Source organism: Genypterus blacodes, unplaced genomic scaffold (genome assembly GCF_046128005.1).
Source record: "Genypterus blacodes isolate CSIRO-AG114 ecotype Tasmania unplaced genomic scaffold, CSIRO-AGI_Gbla_v1 ptg000010l_1, whole genome shotgun sequence".
NCBI lineage: Eukaryota > Metazoa > Chordata > Actinopteri > Ophidiiformes > Ophidiidae > Genypterus > Genypterus blacodes.
In genome coordinates, this window is record NW_027466824.1 from 972,342 (window position 1) to 999,515 (window position 27,174).

Consider the following 27,174-nt stretch of genomic DNA (forward strand, 5'->3'; position numbering starts at 1 on the left):
AGAGGTACGAGAAGCACAAGAGGGACAAGGAAACGCTTGTCCAGATGTATAACACTAAAGTCAAAGCAGCGTATTAACTCTTCAGTCTAGATCAGAGATGTGAATGCATTTCAATTGTTTTACTTAAATTGTTAATTTGTGAATTGTGTTTCTTACATGCATTGATTAACATTTCTTTGGGATGTTTATTTGATTGAAAACATGCAGCAGCTGCTTAAGTGTGTATTATAGTTCATAAAGTTGTTTCCCCTGTTTGTAACTCACCAACAGCAGACAGCATCTGTATAATAAATGATGGGATTTCATTTGTCATTGTTGTTGTTAATCACTGCCTTGGTGGCTTTTAACATGTGTGGCTTATTATTCAATCAGCTGTGCATCTTCACTTCCAAACTGCTCCACTCATGGGAGTCCATGCTGGAGTGACTGAAGGTAAATATGTTCAGCTGATTAAACACAGCATCATGTCTGTCATACTGCAGGACAGGCTCTCTTTTTACGTGTCACCTCCACATCTGGAGGAACCTCAACATCTGGAAGAACCTCCACACCTTGAAGAACAAAGGAGCTCAAACTTTGCTCACAGATATATATTTTTGAAAACATCTAAAGTACATTAGAGTGTCATCTATAGATAATAAGATCACTGGTTTTGTGTTTGTGACTCACTCTTAAGCTTCTTCACACACTTCTTCACTTCCTCTCTGAAGTCTTGGAGCATCTCACTGGCAGACAGGTGGCTGCTGCCCTCTTGCTGAAACCTCTTCAGTGGTTTGTTGCCCCGTTTCAGCCCCACACTGTAGAAGGCACCGTCCTCTTTGAACGGCTTGATCTCTGCCCGGTCAACAGGCATCGGCATCATCACATCGAACTCATCAGGGTCAGCAATCTGCACTCAAACACATCACCGTGGGAATGTGGACAGACACGACTTTAAAGTAGCGTGACAGATTTGTCTTTATAGGAAGTTCATCACGGAGCGACTTACCTTGAGATTTTCATAGTAACTTCCGGTGCCTAGTTTCTGCTGGACATCTTTGAAGCACACGGTGTTTTTCTTCAGGTGCTCCATTATGTCGCTTATGAGGTCGTTGATGACAGCCGCTGCTTTTGCTTTGTCCTTCATCTTGATCCTCAGGGCATTTAGGGTTGTGCGGAGGAGGCGCTCCTCTTCTTTCTTTTTCTTTGCGTCTTGCTTCTTCATCGTCTCCTCTTCTCTCTTTTTCTGTGCGTCTTGCTTCTTCATCGTCTCCTCTTCTTTCTCTTTCTTTGCGTCTTGCTTCTTCATCGTCTTTGCTGGTTGTTGTGGTGATTTGTCTCCACCGACACAAGCTTCAGAGCTCTTCTGTCTGTGGACGGTGGCTGCTGGTTTTTCATCAGCGGGTCCTGGCTGCTTCCGCTCCCTTTTCTTCGGCTCCTCTCCCTCACCTGCTCTCCCCGGGGGGCTCGGCAGTGATGCCTGTGCCTGGAGATTTGGTCTCGATGGTTCATCCAGACTCTTGGTCTGTCTCATGTTGCGTGGTCTTCCTCTGCCAGTCATGTTGGTGAAAGTGAAAGAAATGAAACTCGCGACGAGAGTCATTCCTGGAAGTGCTGAGGACAGGCCACGCCCCCTCTGGCGTCCAGGTGCTCACAATGCTGCTCCCGTATCAAGAGCGACATCTGATGGACAAAACTATGTACTGCAATTTACAGTCCTGATTCTTGTTTTGGATCTTACCACCTGGTTGATTCTGATTTTTGAATGGGTCAAATATATGTTGGTTGTAAAATACTACATTTAAACTGACGGTATTGGTAAACAACACAGAGAACATGTGTTGTTACATTTGTATGTAATGGTCCGATTGGATGTGGAGGTTATGAAGCCTGACGAGATCAAACAGCTGAGCCACCGGAGTGTTGGAGCCCTCTGCCTGGTCTCTAACACAGTGAGGACTCGTCTGGTACAGGTGTTAGTAGGTGCTGGACAGACTGCAGGAGAGTGTGCTTTGTTCAACCAGCAGGAGGAACAGAAGGATCGGCCTCTGGAGGGGTTATGGCTCCATAGCTCCTTCTCTCCTGCTGTGATTGATGGCTCCACAGGTTGATCTCAAGGCTGCAGGGCTTCAGTAACGATCAAAGACCTGAGGGGACTTTGGTTTGGTTGAAACATGTTAAATGTTGCAAAGAGGCTCGTGCCATCTTACAGTAAGGTGCAGTAGCTTATTTAGCTTATATCAAGGTTAGCAGAATCTCAATCAAAGTGCTTAAAGAGTCAACAGTTGGTCCAGACCGGGACAAACCGGGACCTTTTCTTTAAAGTGCTAATTAAAGCTTAAACACAACAGAGCTCAGGAGCTGGACTGATCTAACAGGAACATAGTTTGAACTTCACTGGCTCTGTGTGGCTGCAAACAAACAACATGGAGCATTTAGAGACTAGTGTGCACACAAAGAGAGCTAGAGGTGCTGTAGGGACCTTATCTAGTGTGGGTCAGTACCTCCACCCCATCAACAGAGCAGGTTTGGATCTACGGTTGGTTATTTATTGCCTTGTATCTCAGCCTGCCGCCTCAGGGAGCAGAGACCTACATGTCGTTCTTTCCTTCTAATACTTTTGCGATGCATTGTGATGATTAACCAGTCTTTGATGATCAGGTTGAAGCAGCCGTTAGGGAGATGGGTGAGGGTTTTAGAAAGTGTTTGGGAGCAGAGTTTGTTTTGGGGTCGTTTAGTGGATGTGGGTCAGGATTAAGGCTGTCATGTCCGTGCTTCCTGCAGGAGGTTCCAGTGGAGCTGCTGCTGATGGCAGAGAGGTACGAGAAGCAGAAGAGGGACAAGGAAACGCTTGTCCAGATGTATAACACTAAAGTCAAAGCAGTGTATTAACTCTTCAGTCTAGATCAGAGATGTGAATGCATTTCAATTGTTTTACTTAAATTGTTAATTTGTGAATTGTGTTTCTTACATGCATTGATTAACATTTCTTTGGGATGTTTATTTGATTGAAAACATGCAGCAGCTGCTTAAGTGTGTATTATAGTTCATAAAGTTGTTTCCCCTGTTTGTAACTCACCAACAGCAGACAGCATCTGTATAATAAATGATTTCATTTGTCATTGTTGTTGTTAATCACTGCCTTGGTGGCTTTTAACATGTGTGGCTTATTATTCAATCAGCTGTGCATCTTCACTTCCAAACTGCTCCACTCATGGGAGTCCATGCTGGAGTGACTGAAGGTAAATATGTTCAGCTGATTAAACACAGCATCATGTCTGTCATACTAAGGTTTCTTCTTTCTGTCCACAGGGGGGCGCTGTACTTTATCAGGCTGACTGCGTGCAGTGTAAGTTTATATCTTTCTCTATTGACTTGAGTGAGAATTAGACTGCAGTCTTTCTCAAATAGGGCCGGGTATAGGTGGCAGTGGCGCGCTCACGCCTACATGTATTGAGCTATTTACTGTCATTATTAAAGCATGCAGGGAGTGTTAGCGCCTCTGTTGTGGGGTGGGGTGTTTTGCACCGAACACACACACACACACACACACACACACACACACACACACACACACACACACACACACACACACACACCATAAAGCTGAAACCTCCATTACTGAGCGTCTTCCTCTTTTCCTCTGCTTGAGTGTTGAGGCGTCTGTCCTGTTTGTTACCTGCAGCTGCACCCATTAAACAATAGAAAGAGGCGGAGCATCAACCTAATGATCCTCCAGCGAAACAGAAAGTGAGTCAGTGAGCAGAGCTGCAGTCGACTGGACTGAAGCAGAAGAGAAGCCAGAGGATCAGAAGTTTGTCCACAGCACAGCAGCGTCTCAGCCCAACTCAGGTGAGTCCAGACACAATCTTGAGTGTTTCAGCAGCATGAAGCCCAAAGCTGAGCTGCTCTCACACGGCTCACTTCACTCCTTCATTCTAAAAGGCTTCTCTCATGTTTCAGTGTTCACACGCTGCTGCTTGTAGACAAACCAGCTGACCGATGGATCGGCCTTCTTCCTCACAGCGTTTACACCGTCAGAGCAGGAAAAGAGCGGCAGAAAGTGAGCAGCAGGAAGTGAGCGTGTTTAGCTGCGTCAGTCAATCAGTGAGACGCACCCATGACAACAGGAAGTGAATGGAATGCAGCCTGTTGTCATGTCAACTTTAACAGAGTCAAACAGTCAGAATAGAAGCAAAGAGACTTGAGCTTCATTTCTGTCCTGATCAATATTCAATCAATCCTAATGATTGATCTCTGGACCTTTCCCACACTAACACGTCACGCTAACACGCTAACTGTTACATTCAAGTCCACCAACACAGAGCTGAGACTGAAGGCCAGGATTTGACCTTTAGATTGAAGTCACAGCTGTGGTTTCCCCTCTGACGCCCCCACAGTCAGAACTATGTAACTACAGCTACGTTGTGTCTCCATGTTTCCTTCCTTGAATGTAATCAGATGTTGATCACTGAGGAGCTTTAAAGCTGCTGCTGTGGTTCCAGACTCTTAGTTCTGTTAGACTCTCAGTGATCGTGTCATTCCAGAGTTGTTGTCCCTCATTGTCTCCTTTGTTCTCAGCAGACATGTCTGCTGCCAGCCGTCTGCAGTCTGAAGATCAGTTCATGTGCTCCATCTGCCTGGACGTCTTCACTGATCCAGTCTCCACATCATGTGGACACAACTTCTGCAGAACCTGCATCACTCAACACTGGAACAGTAACATCCAGTATGTGTGTCCTCTGTGTAACAAGGTGTTCTGCACAAGACCTGTGCTGGAGGTCAACAGGCTCCTATCTGAGATAGCTGCTGAGTTCAGACGGTCCATTACAAACAAAGCCAGCAGAAGATCAGAGGAACCAGCTGCCAAACCAGGAGAAGTTCAGTGTGACTTCTGCACTGGAACCAAAGTGAAAGCCATCAAGTCCTGCCTGATGTGTGAGGCCTCCTACTGTCAGACTCATCTGGAGCCTCATCTGACAGCAGCACGCCTGAGATCACACCAGCTGATTCATCCTGTGGACAACCTGGAGGACAGGATGTGTAAGACGCACGATAAACCTCTGGAGCTCTTCTGCAAGACCGACCAGACCTGTGTGTGTTCACTCTGTCCTGTTTTAGACCACAAGAACCATGAGTTTGTTCCTCTGAAAGAAGGATATGAAGGAAAGAAGGCAAAGCTGGAGAAGACAGTAGCTGAAATTCAGCAGAAGATGCAGCAGACACAACTGAAGATCCAGGAGATCGACCAGTCAGAAAAGCTCAGCAGGGAAGCTGCAGACAGAAAGAAAGCAGAAGGACTTCAGATCTTCACCACTCTGAAGCAGCATGTGGAGGACATCCAGGCCGACTTCATGGAGACCGTGGAGGAGAAGCACAAGAGCACAAAGAAACAGGCTGAAGACTTCATCAAAGAGCTGCAGCAGGAACTCTCTGAGCTGACGGTGACAGCTGCTGAGGTGGAGAAGCTGTTACGCTCTGAAGATCACCTCCACCTCCTCCAGAGCTTCTCATCTATCAATGCTCCTCCCACCAAGGACTGGACACAGGTCAGAGTCCATCAAAGGTCACATGAGGGGAGCCTGGAGAAAGCTGTGGCTCAGCTGGAGGAGACCATCAGTAAGGAGGTGAAGAAGCTGCTGAAGCTGGAGCTGAAGAGGATCCAGCAGTTTGCAGTGGATGTGACTCTGGATCCTGATACAGCTCATCCTAAACTCATCCTGTCTAATGATGAGAAACAAGTTCATCATGGTGATGTGAGGAAGAAACTCCCAGACAAACCACAGAGATTTGATCCATGTGTTAATGTTTTAGGAAAGCAGAGTTTCTCCTCTGGAAGATTTTACTTTGAGGTTCAGGTCAAAGGAAAGACTAAGTGGGATTTAGGAGTGACCAGAGAGACGAGCAAGAGGAAGGGAGACATGACAGTGAGGCCTCAGCATGGTTACTGGGCTGTTATGTTGAGGAATGAAAATGAGTTCTCAGGTCGTGATGACTCTCCTGTCCGTCTGAGTCTGAAGTCAAAGCCAGAGAAGGTGGGAGTGTTTGTGGACTATGAGGAGGGTCTGGTCGCTTTCTATGACGTGGATTCTGCAGCTCTGATCTTCTCCTTCATTGGCTGCTCCTTCACTCACAAGCTCCTCCCACTCTTCAGTCCCTGTTTTAATGATGGTGGTACAAACTCCGCCCCTCTGATCATCTCAGCTGTCAGTCACACTGAGTAACCTGCTGGAGTTGATGTGTAATGATTCTCTGTCATTTAAGGTCCAGAGGATCTGATCTGCTGTCTTTACTTTGACTTCTTCTTCTTCTTCTTCTTCACATTCTGCTTTTTCGTTGATGACATCATATTTGTCTGTGATGTTTCTCGTTGCTTCTTTCTGCTGTAACACAACAATCCACCCACACTGATCTGATCTAATAACTGTTGATCAATAAATCAATACACACATGCTGCCAACTCATCACAGATGAACCTGATCAGAAATAAGAAGGTATTATTGTTATTATTTTCTTCTGTTTTTATTGTTGTGATCATTGTAAATAGATCAAATGTTGGGTTGTGGTTTATGAATCAATTGAATTCTTTCATTTATCTTTGTCACATTCAGGGATTTCAGGACAAAAACAATAAACACCTCTTGTGTGAGCTCCTGCTTCCTGTCAGCTGTGTCTTAAAGTGATTTCTTGTTTGACTTTCAGGTGATCAATACTGCAGCACAGAGGTAAACTTTGTCTCTTGTACCTCGGCTGTGAACACTTGCTGGTCTCTGATTGGCTGGCAGCTGTTTGTTATGATCATCTCAGCTGACATCAAACAGAGTTCAGCTCCACACTTTAACCTGAGCTTCAGCTTTACTGAACCTCAGGGAAGTCCTACTTCATACTTCCTGTCTTCATAGCAGTGCAGTGAGCGGCGTGCACAGCAGGGGGCCGGCTCAGGTTAGGTGATCAGAGATGGATCCATATTTTACGTGTTCAGACGTGAGGTCAGGTAAGAACAGGTACGCTTTCAAAATGGTGACGACTTTAATGATCGGAATCTAAAGAAAATAAACATCAAGTAAATATGGCTTCAAAACACACACACACACACACACACACACACAGAGCTGGAGATATGAAGCACCGCCGGAGCCAGCACAGAAGTCTCCCGAAAGCTAAGAGGAGGAAATATGCGGAAGCAGATGTAGCGCCTGGCTTCACTGTGACTACGGTGGGAGACGAGGAAAGACCGGTGTGTTTACTGTGTCTACAAATGTTGGCAGCCAAATCAATGAAGGCGTCACTTAAACACATCACAGCCCAACCACGCTGATAAGCCGCTGGAGTATTTTCAGTGAAAACGTGCCGGTGAGAGATAAACACCTCCCTCAAGTCACAGACAGGATCCGCTCTTTCACTCGAAAGCTTGCGATGTGGGGCAGCAGGCGACTTGATGAAGGAAATACTGATTCATTTGAGATCCTGCATGAATTTGTTGAAACTACTGACTATGATCCCACCTCAGTGATTCCATATATTAGGCAGCATATTTCATCACTGATGGGATTCTTTAAAAAGTACTTGAAAACAATTCCCAGTATGACTGCGTGTGAGAGAGAGAGAGAGAGAGAGAGAGAGAGAGAGAGAGAGAGAGATCCTTCCAACCCACCAGCTCACTGGGTTCAGCTCTGCAGAGGAGGAGCAGTTCATTGACGTGAGTGTAGAGCAGTGCTTCTAAATTGTTTTCTGTCGAGCCCCCCCGAGGAAGAAGAAAACATTTACGCCCCTCACCCTCCGCCACGACGATAAATAGTATCATTTGTCTATAAAATTGTTAAGTACATCTCTGCATAACATTGAATCATTATTAACATTAGAGAAAACTAAAAAGAAAAAGAAAAAAGAAAGAAATAGATCCACTTACAACAAAGAACAACTTTATTAACCTTGTTTTTAGTGTGAACCAGAAAAGATTCAAAATGCATCAATTTGCGTTAATTTCAACAAAATCAAATCCCTGTGTAAACTATTTTACTTTACTATACCAAACATTTTTCAACCAACTAATTGAGCCATTTGATACTGAAAAATAAACTTAAAATGAATCAATAATAATAAATGAAATTGACCAGCACCATGACCTCAGGAGCAAAACATGTTAAACTCTTTAACTTACAAAACAAAAATGAACAAAACAAATTGATTGAATGATTGAAATTGAAATAGCTGATTTTTTTAAACAAAATGATCAAGTCAGGATTAATGAATACAGTGAGCACGTTTTGCACTGCAGAACTTTTCGAAGCGGGGAGAACCAATCACATTAGAGGGATTGGTCTTGGCTTTGGTTCAGTATTTATACTGTAAGTAGACACGTAACAGTTTAAAATGAGTTTATAAAAGAATAAAGGCCTGAGGACGATGATTTCTATTACATTTTCAAGCTGGTGTCTTCCCTTTTTTTCTTCTTCTATTTTTCATTTTCCATGAAAATGGGAAAGCCGAGCTCACGCTGTTCCCTGATCCGAGAGGCGAGAGAGGTGCAGCTCTTCCTGCTGACATCGGAGAGCAGATTGTGAGCTGGGATGAAGAAGTTGGTGAGCTTCTGCTCTGTCAGGTGGCCTTCAAAGTCCTCCAGCAACCCTCTGAAGTTCAGCCAGACGTGAGTCCTCCCAGTCACTGTCGTCTACTCTGGAGCAGCAGGCGTGTAGGAGCGTGGTCTTGGCGTGGTAGGAGCAGATCTTCTCAAAGGATTTCTGGTCCTGGTCCTTCAGCAGGTGGAGCAGATGCTTTAGGAGCTTCAGGCAGTCTTTCCTGTTTAGAAGAAGAAGGACATGGCATTAATCTCTCTAAGTATTACAGTGAGCTCTGTTTGAGTTTACTTTCTCTCCTGACGTGACTTTACCAGAGTTACAGTTTAGACTCTAACGTCAGTCGTCACCTGCAGCATTTTGCTCCTCCTGCTTCACAGCACGTCTTCATTGATCCATGGCTCTTCATGATGGCCTTCTCCACGTGAGAGAAGGACAGCCGCCAAACATCTGTGTGTCGTAGGAGAACACACACATGTAAGGGTTAAGAACCTGTCTCCTTAACATGGGGAGAAGTGAGAGAGAGTTATTTATGAGTTAAATGTCTAACCTTTAGCACGGACGCCATCACACACCACCGTACCACAGCCTTTATATTTTGGGACCAAGTAGAACGGCAGGTACTTGAACTGCTGTTTCGCTTTGCCTCCCAGCCAGCGCTCGACTTTAAGTCCGCCTTGAGTGAACGACGGCCAGGTTGATTTGACCTCTAGACACAGGACCACATCCAGAGAGAGCTCCACCAGCTCTTTCTGTCGGATCAGCAGCGTCACTGCAGGACAGGCTCTCTCTTTACCTGTCACCTCCACATCTGGAGGAACCTCAACATCTGGAAGAACCTCCACACCTTGAAGAACAAAGGAGCTCAAACTTTGCTCACAGATATATATTTTTGAAAACATCTAAAGTACATTAGAGTGTTTGAATAGATCATCTATAGATAATAAGATCACTGGTTTTGTGTTTGTGACTCACTCTTAAGCTTCTTCACACACTTCTTCACTTCCTCTCTGAAGTCTTGGAGCATCTCACTGGCAGACAGGTGGCTGCTGCCCTCTTGCTGAAACCTCTGCAGTGGGTTGTTGCCCCGTTTCAGCCCCACACTGTAGAAGGCACCGTCCTCTTTGAACGGCTTGATCTCTGCCCGGTCAACAGGCATCGGCATCATCACATCGAACTCATCAGGGTCAGCAATCTGCACTCAAACACATCACCGTGGGAATGTGGACAGACACGACTTTAAAGTAGCGTGACAGATTTGTCTTTATAGGAAGTTCATCACGGAGCGACTTACCTTGAGATTTTCATAGTAACTTCCGGTGCCTAGTTTCTGCTGGACATCTTTGAAGCACACAGTGTTTTTCTTCAGGTGCTCCATTATGTCGCTTATGAGGTCGTTGATGACAGCCGCTGCTTTTGCTTTGTCCTTCATCTTGATCCTCAGGGCATTTAGGGTTGTGCGGAGGAGGCGCTCCTCTTCTTTCTTTTTCTTTGCGTCTTGCTTCTTCATCTTCTCCTCATCTTTCTTTTTCTGTGCGTCTTGCTTCTTCATCTTCTCCTCTTCTTTCTTTTTCTGTGCGTCTTGCTTCTTCATCCTCTCCTCTTCTTTCTTTTTCTGTGCGTCTTGCTTCTTCATCCTCTCCTCTTCTTTCTTTTTCTGTGCGTCTTGCTTCTTCATCCTCTCCTCTTCTTTCTTTTTCTGTGCGTCTTGCTTCTTCATCCTCTCCTCTTCTTTCTTTTTCTGTGCGTCTTGCTTCTTCATCGTCTCCTCTTCTTTCTTTTTCTGTGCGTCTTGCTTCTTCATCGTCTCCTTTTCTTTCTCTTTCTTTGCGTCTTGCTTCTTCATCGTCTTTGCTGGTTGTTGTGGTGATTTGTCTCCACCGACACAAGCTTCAGAGCTCTTCTGTCTGTGGACAGTGGCTGCTGGTTTTTCATCAGCGGGTCCTGGCTGCTTCCGCTCCCTTTTCTTCGGCTCCTCTCCCTCACCTGCTCTCCCCGGGGGGCTCGGCAGTGATGCCTGTGCCTGGAGATTTGGTCTCGCTGGTTCATCCAGACTCTTGGTCTGTCTCATGTTGCGTGGTCTTCCTCTGCCAGTCATGTTGGTGAAAGTGAAAGAAATGAAACTCGCGACGAGAGTCATTCCTGGAAGTGCTGAGGACAGGCCACGCCCCCTCTGGCGTCTGGGTGCTCACAATGCTGCTGCCGTACCAAGAGCGACATCTGATGGACAAAACTATGTACTGCAATTTACAGTCCTGATTCTTGTTTTGGATCTTACCACCTGGTTGATTCTGATTTTTGTATGGGTCAAATATATGTTGGTTGTAAAATACTACATTGAAACTGACGGTATTGGTAAACAACACAGAGAACATGTGTTGTTACATTTGTATGTAATGGTCCGATTGGATGTGGAGGTTATGAAGCCTGACGAGATCAAACAGCTGAGCCACCGGAGTGTTGGAGCCCTCTGCCTGGTCTCTAACACGGTGAGGACTCGTCTGGTACAGGTGTTAGTAGGCACTAGACCGACTGCAGGCAGTGGCTCAGTGGTTAGAGCTTCCGCTTGGGAACCGGAGGGTTGCCGGTTCGAGCCCCTGCCGAGGCGCCCCTGAGCAAGGCACCGAACCCTCAATTGCTCCCCCCTCTGCGAAGGGTAATGTAATGTAAGTCGCTTTGGATAAAAGCGTCTGCCAAAATGATCGTAATGTAATGTAATGATCGTAATGAGTATGCTTTGTTCAACCAGCAGGAGGAACAGAAGGATCGGCCTCTGGAGGGGTTATGGCTCCATAGCTCCTTCCCTCCTGCTGTGATTGATGGCTCCACAGGTTGATCTCAAGGCTGTAGGGCTTCAGTAACGATCAAAGACCTGAGGGGACTTTGGTTTGGTTGAAACATGTTAAATGTTGCAAAGAGGCTCGTGCCATCTTACAGTAAGGTGCAGTAGCTTATTTAGCTTATATCAAGGTTAGCAGAATCTCAATCAAAGTGCTTAAAGAGTCAACAGTTGGTCCAGACCGGGACAAACCGGGACCTTTTCTTTAAAGTGCTAATTAAAGCTTAAACACAACAGAGCTCAGGAGCTGGACTGATCTAACAGGAACATAGTTTGAACTTCACCCGCTCTGTGTCGCTGCAAACAAACAACATGAAGCATTTAGAGACTAGTGTGCACACAAAGAGAGCTAGAGGTGCTGTAGGGACCTTATCTAGTGTGGGTCAGTACCTCCACCCCATCAACAGAGCAGGTTTGGATCTACGGTTGGTTATTTATTGCCTTGTATCTCAGCCTGCCGCCTCAGGGAGCAGAGACCTACATGTCGTTCTTTCCTTCTAATACTTTTGCGATGCATTGTGATGATTAACCAGTCTTTGATGATCAGGTTGAAGCAGCCGTTAGGGAGATGGGTGAGTGTTTTAGAAAGTGTTTGGGAGCGGAGTTTGTTTTGGGTCATTTAGTGGATGTGGGTCAGGATTAAGGCTGTCATGTCCGTGCTTCCTGCAGGAGGTTCCAGTGGAGCTGCTGCTGATGGCAGAGAGGTACGAGAAGCACAAGAGGGACAAGGAAACGCTTGTCCAGATGTATAACACTAAAGTCAAAGCAGCGTATTAACTCTTCAGTCTAGATCAGAGATGTGAATGCATTTCAATCGTTTTACTTAAATTGTTAATTTGTGAATTGTGTTTCTTACATGCATTGATTAACATTTCTTTGGGATGTTTATTTGATTGAAAACATGCAGCAGCTGCTTAAGTGTGTATTATAGTTCATAAAGTTGTTTCCCCTGTTTGTAACTCACCAACAGCAGACAGCATCTGTATAATAAATGATTTCATTTGTCATTGTTGTTGTTAATCACTGCCTTGGTGGCTTTTAACATGTGTGGCTTATTATTCAATCAGCTGTGCATCTTCACTTCCAAACTGCTCCACTCATGGGAGTCCATGCTGGAGTGACTGAAGGTAAATATGTTCAGCTGATTAAACACAGCATCATGTCTGTCATACTGCAGGACAGGCTCTCTTTTTACGTGTCACCTCCACATCTGGAGGAACCTCAACATCTGGAAGAACCTCCACACCTTGAAGAACAAAGGAGCTCAAACTTTGCTCACAGATATATATTTTTGAAAACATCTAAAGTACATTAGAGTGTCATCTATAGATAATAAGATCACTGGTTTTGTGTTTGTGACTCACTCTTAAGCTTCTTCACACACTTCTTCACTTCCTCTCTGAAGTCTTGGAGCATCTCACTGGCAGACAGGTGGCTGCTGCCCTCTTGCTGAAACCTCTTCAGTGGGTTTTTGCCCCGTTTCAGCCCCACACTGTAGAAGGCACCGTCCTCTTTGAACGGCTTGATCTCTGCCCGGTCAACAGGCATCGGCATCATCACATCGAACTCATCAGGGTCAGCAATCTGCACTCAAACACATCACCGTGGGAATGTGGACAGACACGACTTTAAAGTAGCGTGACAGATTTGTCTTTATAGGAAGTTCATCACGGAGCGACTTACCTTGAGATTTTCATAGTAACTTCCGGTGCCTAGTTTCTGCTGGACATCTTTGAAGCACACAGTGTTTTTCTTCAGGTGCTCCATTATGTCGCTTATGAGTTTGTTGATGACAGCCGCTGCTTTTGCTTTGTCCTTCATCTTGATCCTCAGGGCATTTAGGGTTGTGCGGAGGAGGCGCTCCTCTTCTTTCTCTTTCTTTGCGTCTTGCTTCTTCATCGTCTCCTCTTCTTTCTTTTTCTGTGCGTCTTGCTTCTTCATCGTCTCCTCTTCTTTCTCTTTCTTTGCGTCTTGCTTCTTCATCGTCTTTGCTGGTTGTTGTGGTGATTTGTCTCCACCGACACAAGCTTCAGAGCTCTTCTGTCTGTGGACAGTGGCTGCTGGTTTTTCATCAGCGGGTCCTGGCTGCTTCCGCTCCCTTTTCTTCGGCTCCTCTCCCTCACCTGCTCTCCCCGGGGGGCTCGGCAGTGATGCCTGTGCCTGGAGATTTGGTCTCGCTGGTTCATCCAGACTCTTGGTCTGTCTCATGTTGCGTGGTCTTCCTCTGCCAGTCATGTTGGTGAAAGTGAAAGAAATGAAACTGGCGACGAGAGTCATTCCTGGAAGTGCTGAGGACAGGCCACGCCCCCTCTGGCGTCCAGGTGCTCACAATGCTGCTGCCTTACCAAGAGCGACATCTGGTGGACAAAACTATGTACTGCAATTTACAGTCCTGATTCTTGTTTAGGATCTTACCACCTGGTTGATTCCGATTTTTGTGTGGGTCAAATATATGTTGGTTGTAAAATACTACATTGAAACTGACGGTATTGGTAAACAACACAGAGAACATGTGTTGTTACATTTGTATGTAATGGTCCGATTGGATGTGGAGGTTATGAAGCCTGACGAGATCAAACAGCTGAGCCACCGGAGTGTTGGAGCCCTCTGCCTGGTCTCTAACACAGTGAGGACTCGTCTGGTACAGGTGTTAGTAGGTGCTGGACCGACTGCAGGAGAGTGTGCTTTGTTCAACCAGCAGGAGGAACAGAAGGATCGGCCTCTGGAGGGGTTATGGCTCCATAGCTCCTTCTCTCCTGCTGTGATTGATGGCTCCACAGGTTGATCTCAAGGCTGCAGGGCTTCAATAACGATCAAAGACCTGAGGGGACTTTGGTTTGGTTGAAACATGTTTAATGTTGCAAAGAGGCTCGTGCCATCTTACAGTAAGGTGCAGTAGCTTATTTAGCTTATATCAAGGTTAGCAGAATCTCAATCAAAGTGCTTAAAGAGTCAACAGTTGGTCCAGACCGGGACAAACCGGGACCTTTTCTTTAAAGTGCTAATTAAAGCTTAAACACAACAGAGCTCAGGAGCTGGACTGATCTAACAGGAAAATAGTTTGAACTTCACCGGCTCTGTGTCGCTGCAAACAAACAACATGGAGCATTTAGAGACTAGTGTGCACACAAAGAGAGCTAGAGGTGCTGTAGGGACCTTATCTAGTGTGGGTCAGTACCTCCACCCCATCAACAGAGCAGGTTTGGATCTACGGTTGGTTATTTATTGCCTTGTATCTCAGCCTGCCGCCTCAGGGAGCAGAGACCTACATGTCGTTCTTTCCTTCTAATACTTTTGCGATGCATTGTGATGATTAACCAGTCTTTGATGATCAGGTTGAAGCAGCCGTTAGGGAGATGGGTGAGGGTTTTAGAAAGTGTTTGGGAGCAGAGTTTGTTTTGGGGTCGTTTAGTGGATGTGGGTCAGGATTAAGGCTGTCATGTCCGTGCTTCCTGCAGGAGGTTCCAGTGGAGCTGCTGCTGATGGCAGAGAGGTACGAGAAGCACAAGAGGGACAAGGAAACGCTTGTCCAGATGTATAACACTAAAGTCAAAGCAGCGTATTAACTCTTCAGTCTAGATCAGAGATGTGAATGCATTTCAATTGTTTTACTTAAATTGTTAATTTGTGAATTGTGTTTCTTACATGCATTGATGAAAATTTCTTTGGGATGTTTATTTGATTGAAAACATGCAGCAGCTGCTTAAGTGTGTATTATAGTTCATAAAGTTGTTTCCCCTGTTTGTAACTCAGCAACAGCAGACAGCATCTGTATAATAAATGATGGGAGGCAGTAGTCGAGTGGGTAGAGCTTCCGCTCAAGAACCGGAGGGTTGCCGGTTCGAGTCCCTGCTGAGGTTCCCCCTGAGCAAGGCACCGAACCCTCAATTGCTCCCCCCTCTGCGAAGGGTGGTAATATAATGTAATGTAAGTCGCTTTGGATAGAAGCGTCTGTCAAATGATTGTAATTGTCATTGTTTTGTTAATCACTGCCTTGGTGGCTTTTAACATGGGTGGCTTATTATTCAATCAGCTGTGCATCTTCACTTCCAAACTGCTCCACTCATGGGAGTCCATGCTGGAGTGACTGAAGGTAAATATGTTCAGCTGATTAAACACAGCATCATGTCTGTCATACTAAGGTTTCTTCTTTCTGTCCACAGGGGAGCGCTGTACTTTATCAGGCTGACTGCGTGCAGTATAAGTTTATATCTTTCTCTATTGACTTGAGTGAGAATTAGACTGCAGTCTTTCTCAAATAGGGCCGGGTATAGGTGGCAGTGGCGCGCTCACGCCTACATGTATTGAGCTATTTACTGTCATTATTAAAGCATGCAGGGAGTGTTAGCGCCTCTGTTGTGGGGTGGGGTTTTTTGCACCGAACACACACACACACACACACACACACACACACACACACACACACACACACCATAAAGCTGAAACCTCCATTACTGAGCGTCTTCCTCTTTTCCTCTGCTTGAGTGTTGAGGCGTCTGTCCTGTTTGTTACCTGCAGCTGCACCCATTAAACAATAGAAAGAGGCGGAGCATCAACCTAATGATCCTCCAGAGAAACAGAAAGTGAGTCAGTGAGCAGAGCTGCAGTCGACTGGACTGAAGCAGAAGAGAAGCCAGAGGATCAGAAGTTTGTCCACAGCACAGCAGCGTCTCAGCCCAACTCAGGTGAGTCCAGACACAATCTTGAGTGTTTCAGCAGCATGAAGCCCAAAGCTGAGCTGCTCTCACACGGCTCATTTCACTCCTTCATTCTAAAAAGGCTTCACTCATGTTTCAGTGTTCACACGCTGCAGCTTGTAGAGCAGGAAAAGAGTGGTTAGCTGTGTCAGAAAATCAGTGAGACTCACCCAGGACAAGATTAAAGGTCAAACTTTAACAGAGTCAAACTGTCAGAATAGAAGCAAAGAGACCAAAGCTTAATTTCAGTCCTGATCAATATTTCACCAATCCTAATGATTGATCCTTAAATGTACTTTCCAGTATTAATTCATTCCCATGGGACTGAACCACTGTGACACTGTTTACTGTTTGCTCAGACGATGGCCTTGGCACTATTTTACATATTTGAAGGATTACTTGTTTATCACCTTTATATAATATAAAACATTTTTGCACCTCTGGTTGGATGCTAACTGCATTTCATTGGCTTGTACATGAACTTTGCACAATGACTATAAAGTTGAATCTAATCTGATCTTATCTTATCTGATCTCTGGACCTTTCCAACACGTCATGCTAACATGTTTACATATGAACTGTTACATTTGATACGCAGCAGAAACTAGAACCAAGTCCACCAACACAGAGCTGAGACTGAAGGCCAGGATTTGACCTTTAGATTGAAGTCACAGCTGTGGTTTCCCCTCTGACGCCCCCACCGTCAGAACTATGTAACTACAGCTACGTTGTGTCTCCATGTTTCCTTCCTTGAATGTAATCAGATGTTGATCACTGAGGAGCTTTAAAGCTGCTGCTGTGGTTCCAGACTCTTAGTTCTGTTAGACTCTCAGTGATCGTGTCATTCCAGAGTTGTTGTCCCTCATTGTCTCCTTTGTTCTCAGCAGACATGTCTGCTGCCAGCCGTCTGCAGTCTGAAGATCAGTTCATGTGCTCCATCTGCCTGGACGTCTTCACTGATCCAGTCTCCACATCATGTGGACACAACTTCTGCAGAACCTGCATCACTCAACACTGGGACAGTAACGTCCAGTGTGTGTGTCCTCTGTGTAAGGAGATGTTCCGCACAAGACCTAAGCTGGAGGTCAACAGGCTCCCATCTGAGATAGCTGCTGAGTTCAGACTGTCCACTACAAACAGAGCCAGCAGAAGATCAGAGGAACCAGCTGTCAAACCAGGAGAAGTTCAGTGTGACTTCTGCACTGGAACCAAAGTGAAAGCCATAAAGTCCTGCCTGAAGTGTGAGGCCTCCTACTGTCAGACTCATCTGGAGCCTCATCTGACAGGAGCACGCCTGAGATCACACCAGCTGATCCATCCTGTGGACAACCTGGAGGACAGGATGTGTAAGACGCACGATAAACCTCTGGAGCTCTTCTGCAAGACCGACCAGACCTGTGTGTGTTCACTCTGTCCTGCTTTAGACCACAAGAACCATGAGTTTGTTCCTCTGAAAGAAGAATATGAAGGAAAGAAGGCCAAGCTGGAGAAGACAGTAGCTGAGATTCAGCAGAAGATGCAGCAGACACAACTGAAGATCCAGGAGATCAACCAGTCAGAACAGCTCAGCAGGGAAGCTGCAGACAGAAAGAAAGCAGAAGGACTTCAGATCTTCACCACTCTGAAGCAGCATGTGGAGGACATCCAGGCCGACTTCATGGAGACCGTGGAGGAGAAGCAGAAGAGCACAAAGAAACAGGCTGAAGACTTCATCAAAGAGCTGCAGCAGGAACTCTCTGAGCTGATGGTGACAGCTGCTGAGGTGGAGAAGCTGTTACGCTCTGAAGATCACCTCCACCTTCTCCAAAGCTTCTCATCCATCAATGCTCCTCCCACCAAGGACTGGACACAGGTCAGAGTCCATCAAAGGTCACATAAGGGGAGCCTGGAGAAAGCTGTGGCTCAGCTGGAGGAGACCATCAGTAAGGAGGTGAAGAAGCTGCTGAAGGTGGAGCTGAAGAGGATCCAGCAGTTTGCAGTGGACGTGACTCTGGATCCTGATAAAGCTAATCCTGCTCTGATCCTGTCTCATGATAAGAAACAAGTTCATCATGGTGATGTGTGGAAGAATCTCCCAGACAAACCACAGAGATTTGATCCATGTGTTTGTGTTTTAGGAAAGCAGAGTTTCTCCTCTGGAAGATTTTACTTTGAGGTTCAGGTCAAAGGAAAGACAGAGTGGAATTTAGGAGTGACCAGAGAGACGAGCAAGAGGAAGGGAATCATCACACTGAGGCCTCAGCATGGTTACTGGGCTGTTGGGTTGAGGAAAAAAAATGAGTTCTCAGGTTGTGATGACTCTCCTGTCTGTCTGAGTCTGAAGTCAAAGCCAGAGAAGGTTGGAGTGTTTGTGGACTATGAGGAGGGTCTGGTCTCCTTCTATGACGTGGATGCTGCAGCTCTGATCTTCTCCTTCATTGGCTGCTCCTTCACTCACAAGCTCCTCCCACTCTTCAGTCCCTGTTTTAATGAAGGTGGTACAAGCTCCGCCCCTCTGATCATCTCAGCTGTCAGTCACACTGAGTAACCTGCTGGAGTTGATGTGTAATGATTCTCTGTCATTTAAGGTCCAGATGATCTGATCTGCTGTCTTTACTTTGACTTCTTCTTCTTCACATTCTTCTTTTTCATTGATGACATCATATTTGTCTGGGATGTTTCTGGTTGCTTCTTTCTGCTGTAACACAACAATCCACCCACACTGATCTGATCTAATAACTGTTGATCAATAAATCAATACACACATGCTGCCAACTCATCACAGATGGACCTGATCAGAAATAAGAAGGTATTATTGTTATTATTTTCTTGTGTTTTTATTGTTGTGATCATTGTAAATAGATCAAATGTTGGGTTGTGGTTTATGAATCAATTGAATTCTTTCATTTATCTTTGTCACATTCAGGGATTCAGGACAAAAACAATAAACACCTCTTGTGTGAGCTCCTGCTTCCTGTCAGCTGTGTCTTAAAGTGATTTCCTGTTTGACTTTCAGGTGATCAATACTGCAGCACAGAGGTGAACTTTGTCTCTTGTACCTGGGCTGTGAACACTTGCTGGTCTCTGATTGGCTGGCAGCTGTTTGTTATGATCACCTCAGCTGACATCAAACAGAGTTCAGCTCCACACTTTAACCTGAGCTTCAGCTTTACTGAACCTCAGGAAATCACTGCAAAGGAAAACTGCTAAAACTGACACACCTGTGAAGTCCTACTTCCTACTTCCTGTCTTCATAGCAGTGCAGTGAGCGGCGTGCACAGCAGGGGGCCGGCTCAGGTTAGGTGATCAGAGATGGATCCATATTTTACGTGTTCAGACGTGAGGTCAGGTAAGAACAGGTACGCTTTCAAAATGGTGACGACTTTAATGATCGAAATCTAAATAAAATAATCAAGGATATATGGCTTCAAAACACACAAACAAACACACACACACACACACACACACACACACACACACACACACACACACACACACAAACACACGCACACACACACACACACACACACACACACACACTCTCTCTCTCTCTCTCCTTTCAGCTGATAGTTGGCTGATGACCATGGTGGAGTCCTCAGCGTTCTCATTCTGTTCATATTATTTTAAAGTCACCAAGGAAGCAACGTGGAGAAACTGTGCGTCCATCTGAGTTCCAATCCCACGAAAAACCCAAAGACATTCTGACAAATCTACAGCTGAACTCTAAACCAAGGGGAAGACGAGGAGAAGCAACAAGAGGGAAGGAGGGAGGAGTCTGAAGGTCATATAGAGAAACAGAAAGTGAGTCAGTGAGTCAGAGAGCAGAGCTGCAGTCGACTGGACTGAAGCAGAAGAGAAGCCAGAGGATCAGAAGTTTGTCCACAGCACAGCAGCGTCTCAGCCAAACTCTGGTGAGTCCAGACACAATCTTGAGTGTTTCAGCAGCATGAAGCCCAAAGCTGAGCTGCTCTCACACGGCTCACTTCACTCCTTCATTCTAAAAGGCTTCACTCATGTTTCAGTGTTCACACGCTGCTGCTTATAGACAAACCAGCTGACCGATGGATCGGCCTTTGTCCTCGCCGTGTTTACACCGTCAGAACGTAAGCGAATGTAAGAGCAGGAAGTGAGCGTGTTTAGCTGCGTCAGTAAATCAGTGAGACTCAGCCAGGACAACAGGAAGTGAATGGAATGCAGCCTGTTGTCATGTCAACTTTAACAGAGTCAAACAGTCAGAATAGAAGAAACGAGACGAAAGCTTAATTTCTGTCCTGATCAATATTCAATCAATCCTAATGATTGATCTCTGGACCTTTCCCACACTAACACGTCACGCTAACATGCTAACTGTTACAATCAAGTCCACCAACACAGAGCTGAGACTGAAGGCCAGGATTTGACCTTTAGATTGAGGTCACAGCCGTGGTTTCCCCTCTGACGCCCCCACAGTCAGAACTATGTAACTACAGCTACGTTGTGTCTGCATGTTTCCTTCCTTGAATGTAATCAGATGTTGATCACTGAGGAGCTTTAAAGCTGCTGCTGTGGTTCCAGACTCTTAGTTCTGTTAGACTCTCAGTGATCGTGTCATTCCAGAGTTGTTGTCCCTCATTGTCTCCTTTGTTCTCAGCAGACATGTCTGCTGCCAGCCGTCTGCAGTCTGAAGATCAGTTCATGTGCTCCATCTGCCTGGACGTCTTCACTGATCCAGTCTCCACATCATGTGGACACAACTTCTGCAGAACCTGCATCACTCAACACTGGAACAGTAACGTCCAGTGTGTGTGTCCTCTGTGTAACGAGGTGTTCTGCACAAGACCTGAGCTGAAGGTCAACACGTTCATATCTGAGATGGCTGCTGAGTTCAGACAGTCCACTACAAAGAAAGCCAGCAGAAGATCAGAGGAACCAGCTGTCAAACCAGGAGAAGTTCAGTGTGACTTCTGCACTGGAACCAAAGTGAAAGCCATCAAGACCTGCCTGAAGTGTGAGGCCTCCTACTGTCAGACTCATCTGGAGCCTCATCTGACAGCAGCACGCCTGAGATCGCACCAGCTGATCCATCCTGTGGACAACCTGGAGGACAGGATGTGTAAGACGCACGATAAACCTCTGGAGCTCTTCTGCAAGACCGACCAGACCTGTGTGTGTTCACTCTGTCCTGTTTTAGACCACAAGAACCATGAGTTTGTTCCTCTGAAAGAAGAATATGAAGGAAAGAAGGCAAAGCTGGAGAAGACAGTAGCTGAAATTCAGCAGAAGATGCAGCAGACACAACTGAAGATCCAGGAGATCAACCAGTCAGAACAGCTCAGCAGGGAAGCTGCAGACAGAAAGAAAGCAGAAGGACTTCAGATCTTCACCACTCTGAAGCAGCATGTGGAGGACATCCAGGCCGACTTCATGGAGACCGTGGAGGAGAAGCAGAAGAGCACAAAGAAACAGGCTGAAGACTTCATCAAAGAGCTGCAGCAGGAACTCTCTGAGCTGAAGGTGACAGCTGCTGAGGTGGAGAAGCTCTTACGCTCTGAAGATCACCTCCACCTCCTCCAGAGCTTCTCATCTATCAATGCTCCTCCCACCAAGGACTGGACACAGGTCAGAGTCCATCAAAGGTCACATGAGGGGAGCCTGGAGAAAGCTGTGGCTCAGCTGGAGGAGACCATCAGTAAGGAGGTGAAGAAGCTGCTGAAGGTGGAGCTGAAGAGGATCCAGCAGTTTGCAGTGGATGTGACTCTGGATCCTGATACAGCTCATCCTGATCTGATCCTGTCTGATGATGAGAAACAAGTTCATGATGGTGATGTGAGGAAGAATCTCCCAGACAAACCACAGAGATTTGATCGACGTGTTAATGTTTTAGGAAAGCAGAGTTTCTCCTCTGGAAGATTTTACTTTGAGGTTCAGGTCAAAGGAAAGACTAAGTGGGATTTAGGAGTGACCAGAGAGACGAGCAAGAGGAAGGGAGTCATCACAGTGAGCCCTCAGGATGGTTACTGGACTGTTGTGTTGAGGAAGGAAAATGAGTTCTCAGCTCGTGATGACTCTCTTGTCCGTCTGAGTCTGAAGTCAAAGCCAGAGAAGGTGGGAGTGTTTGTGGACTATGAGGAGGGTCTGGTCTCCTTCTATGACGTGGATGCTGCAGCTCTGATCTTCTCCTTCATTGGCTGCTCCTTCACTCACAAGCTCCTCCCACTCTTCAGTCCCTGTCTTAATGATGGTGGTACAAACTCCGCCCCTCTGATCATCTCAGCTGTCAGTCACACTGAGTAACCTGCTGGAGTTGATGTGTAATGATTCTCTGTCATTTAAGGTCCAGATGATCTGATCTGCTGTCTTCACTTTGTCTTCTTCTTCTTCACATTCTGCTTTTTCATTGATGACATCATATTTGTCTCTGATGTTTCTGGTTGCTTCTTTCTGCTGTAACACAACAATCCACCCACACTGATCTGATCTAATAACTGTTGATCAATAAATCAATACACACATGCTGCCAACTCATCACAGATGGACCTGATCAGAAATAAGAAGGTATTATTGTTATTATTTTCTTGTGTTTTTATTCTTGTGATCATTGTAAATAGATCAAATGTTGGGTTGTGGTTTATGGATCAATTGAATTCTTTCCTTTATCTTTGTCACATTCAGGGATTTCAGGACAAAAACAATAAACACCTCTTGTGTGAGCTCCTGCTTCCTGTCAGCTGTGTCTTAAAGTGATTTCCTTTAAAACCACAGGTGATGGTGAAGGCCTCAGTTGTGGAAATTAACAGTTGTAGTTCAAAAGGTGCGTGCATGCGTGCGTGCGGGCGGGCGTGCGGGCGGGCGTGCGTGTGTGTGTGTGTAGGGCTGATGACCTCTCCAGTGACATGTGCCTGGGTGGTTTGTCAGTGCGAAGTTTCCATGGAAACCACGAGCAGTGCGATTGTGAAGACGCCCTCAGAGACTTCAAAGAGAGTATGTTACGAAATGACATCGCCACAGTTCTGCCACACACACTCTCTCTGTCTGTGTGTGTGTGTGTTGTCACAGCAGGACTGTTGTTCTTCCTCCAGGTCGGGTTCGTATCTTGGTGGCTACAGACCTGGCATCCCGAGGGCTGTATGTCCATGACACTACACACGTCTACAACTATGACCTCCCACGAAACATAGAGGAGTACGTGCACCGCGTGGGCCGCACCGGTCGAGCAGGGTAAGGTGTGTGTGTGTGTGTGTGTGTGTGTGTGTGTCTGTGTGCGTGTGTGCGTGTGTGTGTGTGCGTGCGTGCGTGCGTGCGTGCGTGCGTGCGTGCGTGCGTGCGCGCGTGTGTGTGTGTGCGTGCGTGCGTGCGTGCGTGTGTGCGCTCTTCAGTTCAAACACCACATTCAACCGCAGTATCTGTTGTCCTGAACAAAGCTTGCATTATACCTCAGCTAGAAGCAAAGCGTCCCACAGCAGGATCACATGTTGTTCTGTTTACATTGTAGACGTTCAGGTGCTGCCATTACCTTGGTAACCAGAGAAGACTGGAGGATGGCCGCTGAGCTGATTCCCATCTTGGAGCGTTCAGGACAGGTTGAGCAAACCCATTTTATAGTTGTTTATTTTCCAGCATTGCTTTCAGAAGATAAACATGAATAACAGGGAAACAAAATCCCTGTCTTTGATGTAGATGTTTTAGTCTGGAGGTCAGCAGAGTCACACTGCTGAGATGTGAAATAGTGTTTAAAGACTTTCACCTGTATGAAAATGTTCACCTGGTCCCTTTACACACACACACACACACACACACACACACACACACACACACACACACACACACACACACACACACACACACACACACACACACACACACACACACAAAGCTTGAGTAGTAAAGCTTTAGTGGTTTGTGGGGTTTAATATAAAGTGGTCAAGTGTGTCACCCTGAAAAACCAAAGTCTCTCCAGAAAGTGTTTGGGAGCAGAGTTTGTTTTGGGGTCGTTTAGTGGACGTGGGTCAGGATTAAGGCTGTCATGTCCGTGCTTCCTGCAGGAGGTCCCAGTGGAGCTGCTGCTGATGGCAGAGAGGTACGAGAAGCACAAGAGGGACAAGGAAACGCTTCAATCAAGAGGAGGAGGTGGAGGAGGACGAGGCGGCAGAGGAAGAGGAGGCAGAGACGGAGAGCAGAGCTGGATGTTCTGATGGACAACGTGTCATGGCTGTGCAGATGTATAACACTAAAGTCAAAGCAGCGTATTAACTCTTCAGTCTAGATCAGAGATGTGAATGCATTTCAATTGTTTTACTTAAATTGTTAATTTGTGAATTGTGTTTCTTACATGCATTGATGAAAATTTCTTTGGGATGTTTATTTGATTGAAAACATGCAGCAGCTGCTTAAGTGTGTATTATAGTTCATAAAGTTGTTTCCCCTGTTTGTAACTCACCAACAGCAGACAGCATCTGTATAATAAATGATTTCATTTGTCATTGTTGTTGTTAATCACTGCCTTGGTGGCTTTTAACATGTGTGGCTTATTATTCAATCAGCTGTGCATCTTCACTTCCAAACTGCTCCACTCATGGGAGTCCATGCTGGAGTGACTGAAGGTAAATATGTTCAGCTGATTAAACACAGCATCGTCTGTCATACTAAGGTTTCTTCTTTCTGTCCACAGGGGGGCGCTGTACTTTATCAGGCTGACTGCGTGCAGTGTAAGTTTATATCTTTCTCTATTGACTTAAGTGAGAATTAGACTGCAGTGCTTCTCAAATAGGGCCGGGGGGCACGTGTGACCCCGCGGAACATGCAGGCGGAACTAATGTTTACTTTTTATTGCCGTACCAGAATGAAGTGTAATTGCACAGCCGCTCCCATAGGTGGCAGTGGCGCTCTCACGCCTACATGTATTGAGCTATTTACTGTCATCATTAGAGCATGCAGGGAGTATTAGCGCCTCTGCTGTAGGGTGGGGTATTTGCACCGGACACACACACACACCCATTCAGCAGAGTTGTTGTCCCTCATTGTCTCTTTTGTTCTCAGCAGACATGTCTGCTGCCAGCCGTCTGCAGTCTGAAGATCAGTTCATGTGCTCCATCTGCCTGGACTTCTTCACTGATCCAGTCTCCACATCATGTGGACACAACTTCTGTAGAACCTGCATCACTCAACACTGGGACGGTAACGTCCTGTGTGTGTGTCCTCTGTGTAACAAGGTGTTCCGCAAAAGACCTAAGCTGGAGGTCAACAGGCTCCTTCGTGAGATGGCTGCTGAGTTCAGACAGTCCACTACAAACAGAGCCAGCAGAAGATCAGAGGAACCAGCTGCCAAACCAGGAGAAGTTCAGTGTGACGTCTGCACTGGAACCAAAGTGAAAGCCATGAAGTCCTGCCTGAAGTGTGAGGCCTCCTACTGTCAGACTCATCTGGAGCCTCATCTGACAGCAGCATGCCTGAGATCACACCAGCTGATCCATCCTGTGGACAACCTGGAGGACAGGATGTGTAAGATGCACGATAAACCTCTGGAGCTCTTCTGCAAGACCGACCAGACCTGTGTGTGTTCACTCTGTCCTGTTTTAGACCACAAGAACCATGAGTTTGTTCCTCTGAAAGAAGGATATGAAGGAAGGAAGGCAAAGCTGGAGAAGACAGTAGCTGAGATTCAGCAGAAGATGCAGCAGACACAACTGAAGATCCAGGAGATCAACCAGTCAGAACACCTCAGCAGGGAAGCTGCAGACAGAAAGAAAGCAGAAGGACTTCAGATCTTCACCACTCTGAAGCAGCATGTGGAGGACATCCAGGCCGACTTCATGGAGACCGTGGAGGAGAAGCAGAAGAGCACAAAGAAACAGGCTGAAGACTTCATCAAAGAGCTGCAGCAGGAACTCTCTGAGCTGACGGTGACAGCTGCTGAGTTGGAGAAGCTCTTACGCTCTGAAGATCACCTCCCCCTCCTCCAGAGCTTCTCATCCATCAATGCTCCTCCCACCAAGGACTGGACACAGGTCAGAGTCCATCAAAGGTCACATGAGGGGAGTCTTGAGAAAGCTGTGGCTCAGCTGGAGGAGACCATCAGTAAGGAGGTGAAGAAGCTGCTGAAGGTGGAGCTGAAGAGGATCCAGCAGTTTGCAGTGGACGTGACTGATACAGCTCATCCTAATCTGATCCTGTCTGATGATGAGAAACAAGTTCATGATGGTGATGTGAGGAAGAAACTCCCAGACAAACCACAGAGATTTGATTCATGTGTTTGTGTTTTAGGAAAGCAGAGTTTCTCCTCTGGAAGATTTTACTTTGAGGTTCAGGTCAAAGGAAAGACTAAGTGGGCTTTAGGAGTGACCAGAGAGACGAGCAAGAGGAAGGGAGACATCACACTGAGGCCTCAGCATGGTTACTGGACTGTTATGTTGAGGAATGAAAATGAGTTCTCAGCTCGTGATGACTCCTCCGTCTGAGTCTGAAGTCAAAGCCAGAGAAGGTGGGAGTGTTTGTGGACTATGAGGAGGGTCTGGTCTCCTTCTATGACGTGGATTCTGCAGTTCTGATTTTCTCTTTCACTGGCTGCTCCTTCACTCACAAGCTCCTCCCATACCTCAGTCCCTGTCTTAATGATGGTGGTACAAACTCCGCCCCTCTGATCATCTCAGCTGTCAGTCACACTGAGTAACCTGCAGGAGTTGATGTGTAATGATTCTCTGTCATTTAAGGTCCAGATGATCTGATCTGCTGTCTTTACTTTGACTTCTTCTTCTTCACATTCTGCTTTTTCATTGATGACATCATATTTGTCTGTGATGTTTCTCGTTGCTTCTTTCTGCTGTAACACAACAATCCACCCACACTGATCTGATCTAATAACTGTTGATCAATAAATCAATACACACATGCTGCCAACTCATCACAGATGAACCTGATCAGAAATAAGAAGGTATTATTGTTATTATTTTCTTGTGTTTTTATTCTTGTGATCATTGTAAATAGATCAAATGTTGGGTTGTGATTTATGAATCAATTGAATTCTTTCATTTATCTTTGTCACATTCAGGGATTTCAGGACAAAAACAATAAACACCTCTTGTGTGAGCTCCTGCTTCCTGTCAGCTGTGTCTTAAAGTGATTTCCTTTA

The 27,174-nt window shown here is 46.0% G+C and overlaps 4 protein-coding genes, 1 long non-coding RNA gene and 1 pseudogene across 7 annotated transcripts; 3 read left to right on the plus strand and 3 right to left on the minus strand.

The window, feature by feature from the left end:
- Positions 1–471: 471 nt before the first annotated feature.
- LOC143007690 (uncharacterized) lies at positions 472–1,590 on the minus strand. The gene is made up of 3 exons (XM_076159130.1): positions 989–1,590; positions 670–889; positions 472–551 (listed from the first exon to the last, which is right to left on the minus strand). Exons 1-3 carry the CDS (start codon positions 1,580–1,582, stop codon positions 472–474), a joined length of 894 nt encoding a protein of 297 aa, XP_076015245.1. The 5' UTR covers positions 1,583–1,590.
- Positions 1,591–3,741: 2,151 nt separating this feature from the next.
- Positions 3,742–6,629, plus strand: LOC143007463 (E3 ubiquitin-protein ligase TRIM39-like). Of its 3 annotated transcripts, none has more exons than XM_076158815.1 (3): positions 3,742–3,831; positions 3,943–4,042; positions 4,561–6,629. In XM_076158815.1, exons 2-3 carry the CDS (start codon positions 3,982–3,984, stop codon positions 6,201–6,203), a joined length of 1,704 nt encoding a protein of 567 aa, XP_076014930.1. In that variant the 5' UTR covers positions 3,742–3,831; positions 3,943–3,981; the 3' UTR covers positions 6,204–6,629. The 3 variants fall into 3 exon arrangements, with proteins under 3 accessions (XP_076014930.1, XP_076014940.1, XP_076014946.1); XM_076158825.1 differs by having other exon boundaries at positions 4,564–6,629; XM_076158831.1 differs by lacking the exon at positions 3,943–4,042 and having other exon boundaries at positions 4,564–6,629.
- A 1,582-nt stretch (positions 6,630–8,211) lies between these two features.
- On the minus strand, positions 8,212–10,155 carry LOC143007579 (cyclic GMP-AMP synthase-like; annotated as a pseudogene).
- Positions 10,156–12,560: 2,405 nt separating this feature from the next.
- Positions 12,561–13,629, minus strand: LOC143007699 (cyclic GMP-AMP synthase-like). The gene is made up of 3 exons (XM_076159143.1): positions 13,078–13,629; positions 12,759–12,978; positions 12,561–12,640 (listed from the first exon to the last, which is right to left on the minus strand). Exons 1-3 carry the CDS (start codon positions 13,627–13,629, stop codon positions 12,561–12,563), a joined length of 852 nt encoding a protein of 283 aa, XP_076015258.1.
- A 2,669-nt stretch (positions 13,630–16,298) lies between these two features.
- On the plus strand, positions 16,299–27,131 carry LOC143007706 (uncharacterized). Its single transcript, XM_076159156.1, is given in 5 exon segments — positions 16,299–18,606; positions 19,879–19,981; positions 20,701–22,331; positions 25,091–26,489; positions 26,492–27,131. Coding segments are annotated over 5 exon segments (4,983 nt in total). The 5' UTR covers positions 16,299–16,980; the 3' UTR covers positions 26,716–27,131.
- On the plus strand, positions 23,181–24,529 carry LOC143007624 (uncharacterized). The gene is made up of 3 exons (XR_012964496.1): positions 23,181–23,267; positions 23,542–23,629; positions 24,092–24,529. It is a non-coding gene; the product is annotated as an uncharacterized LOC143007624 (long non-coding RNA).
- Positions 27,132–27,174: the final 43 nt, after the last annotated feature.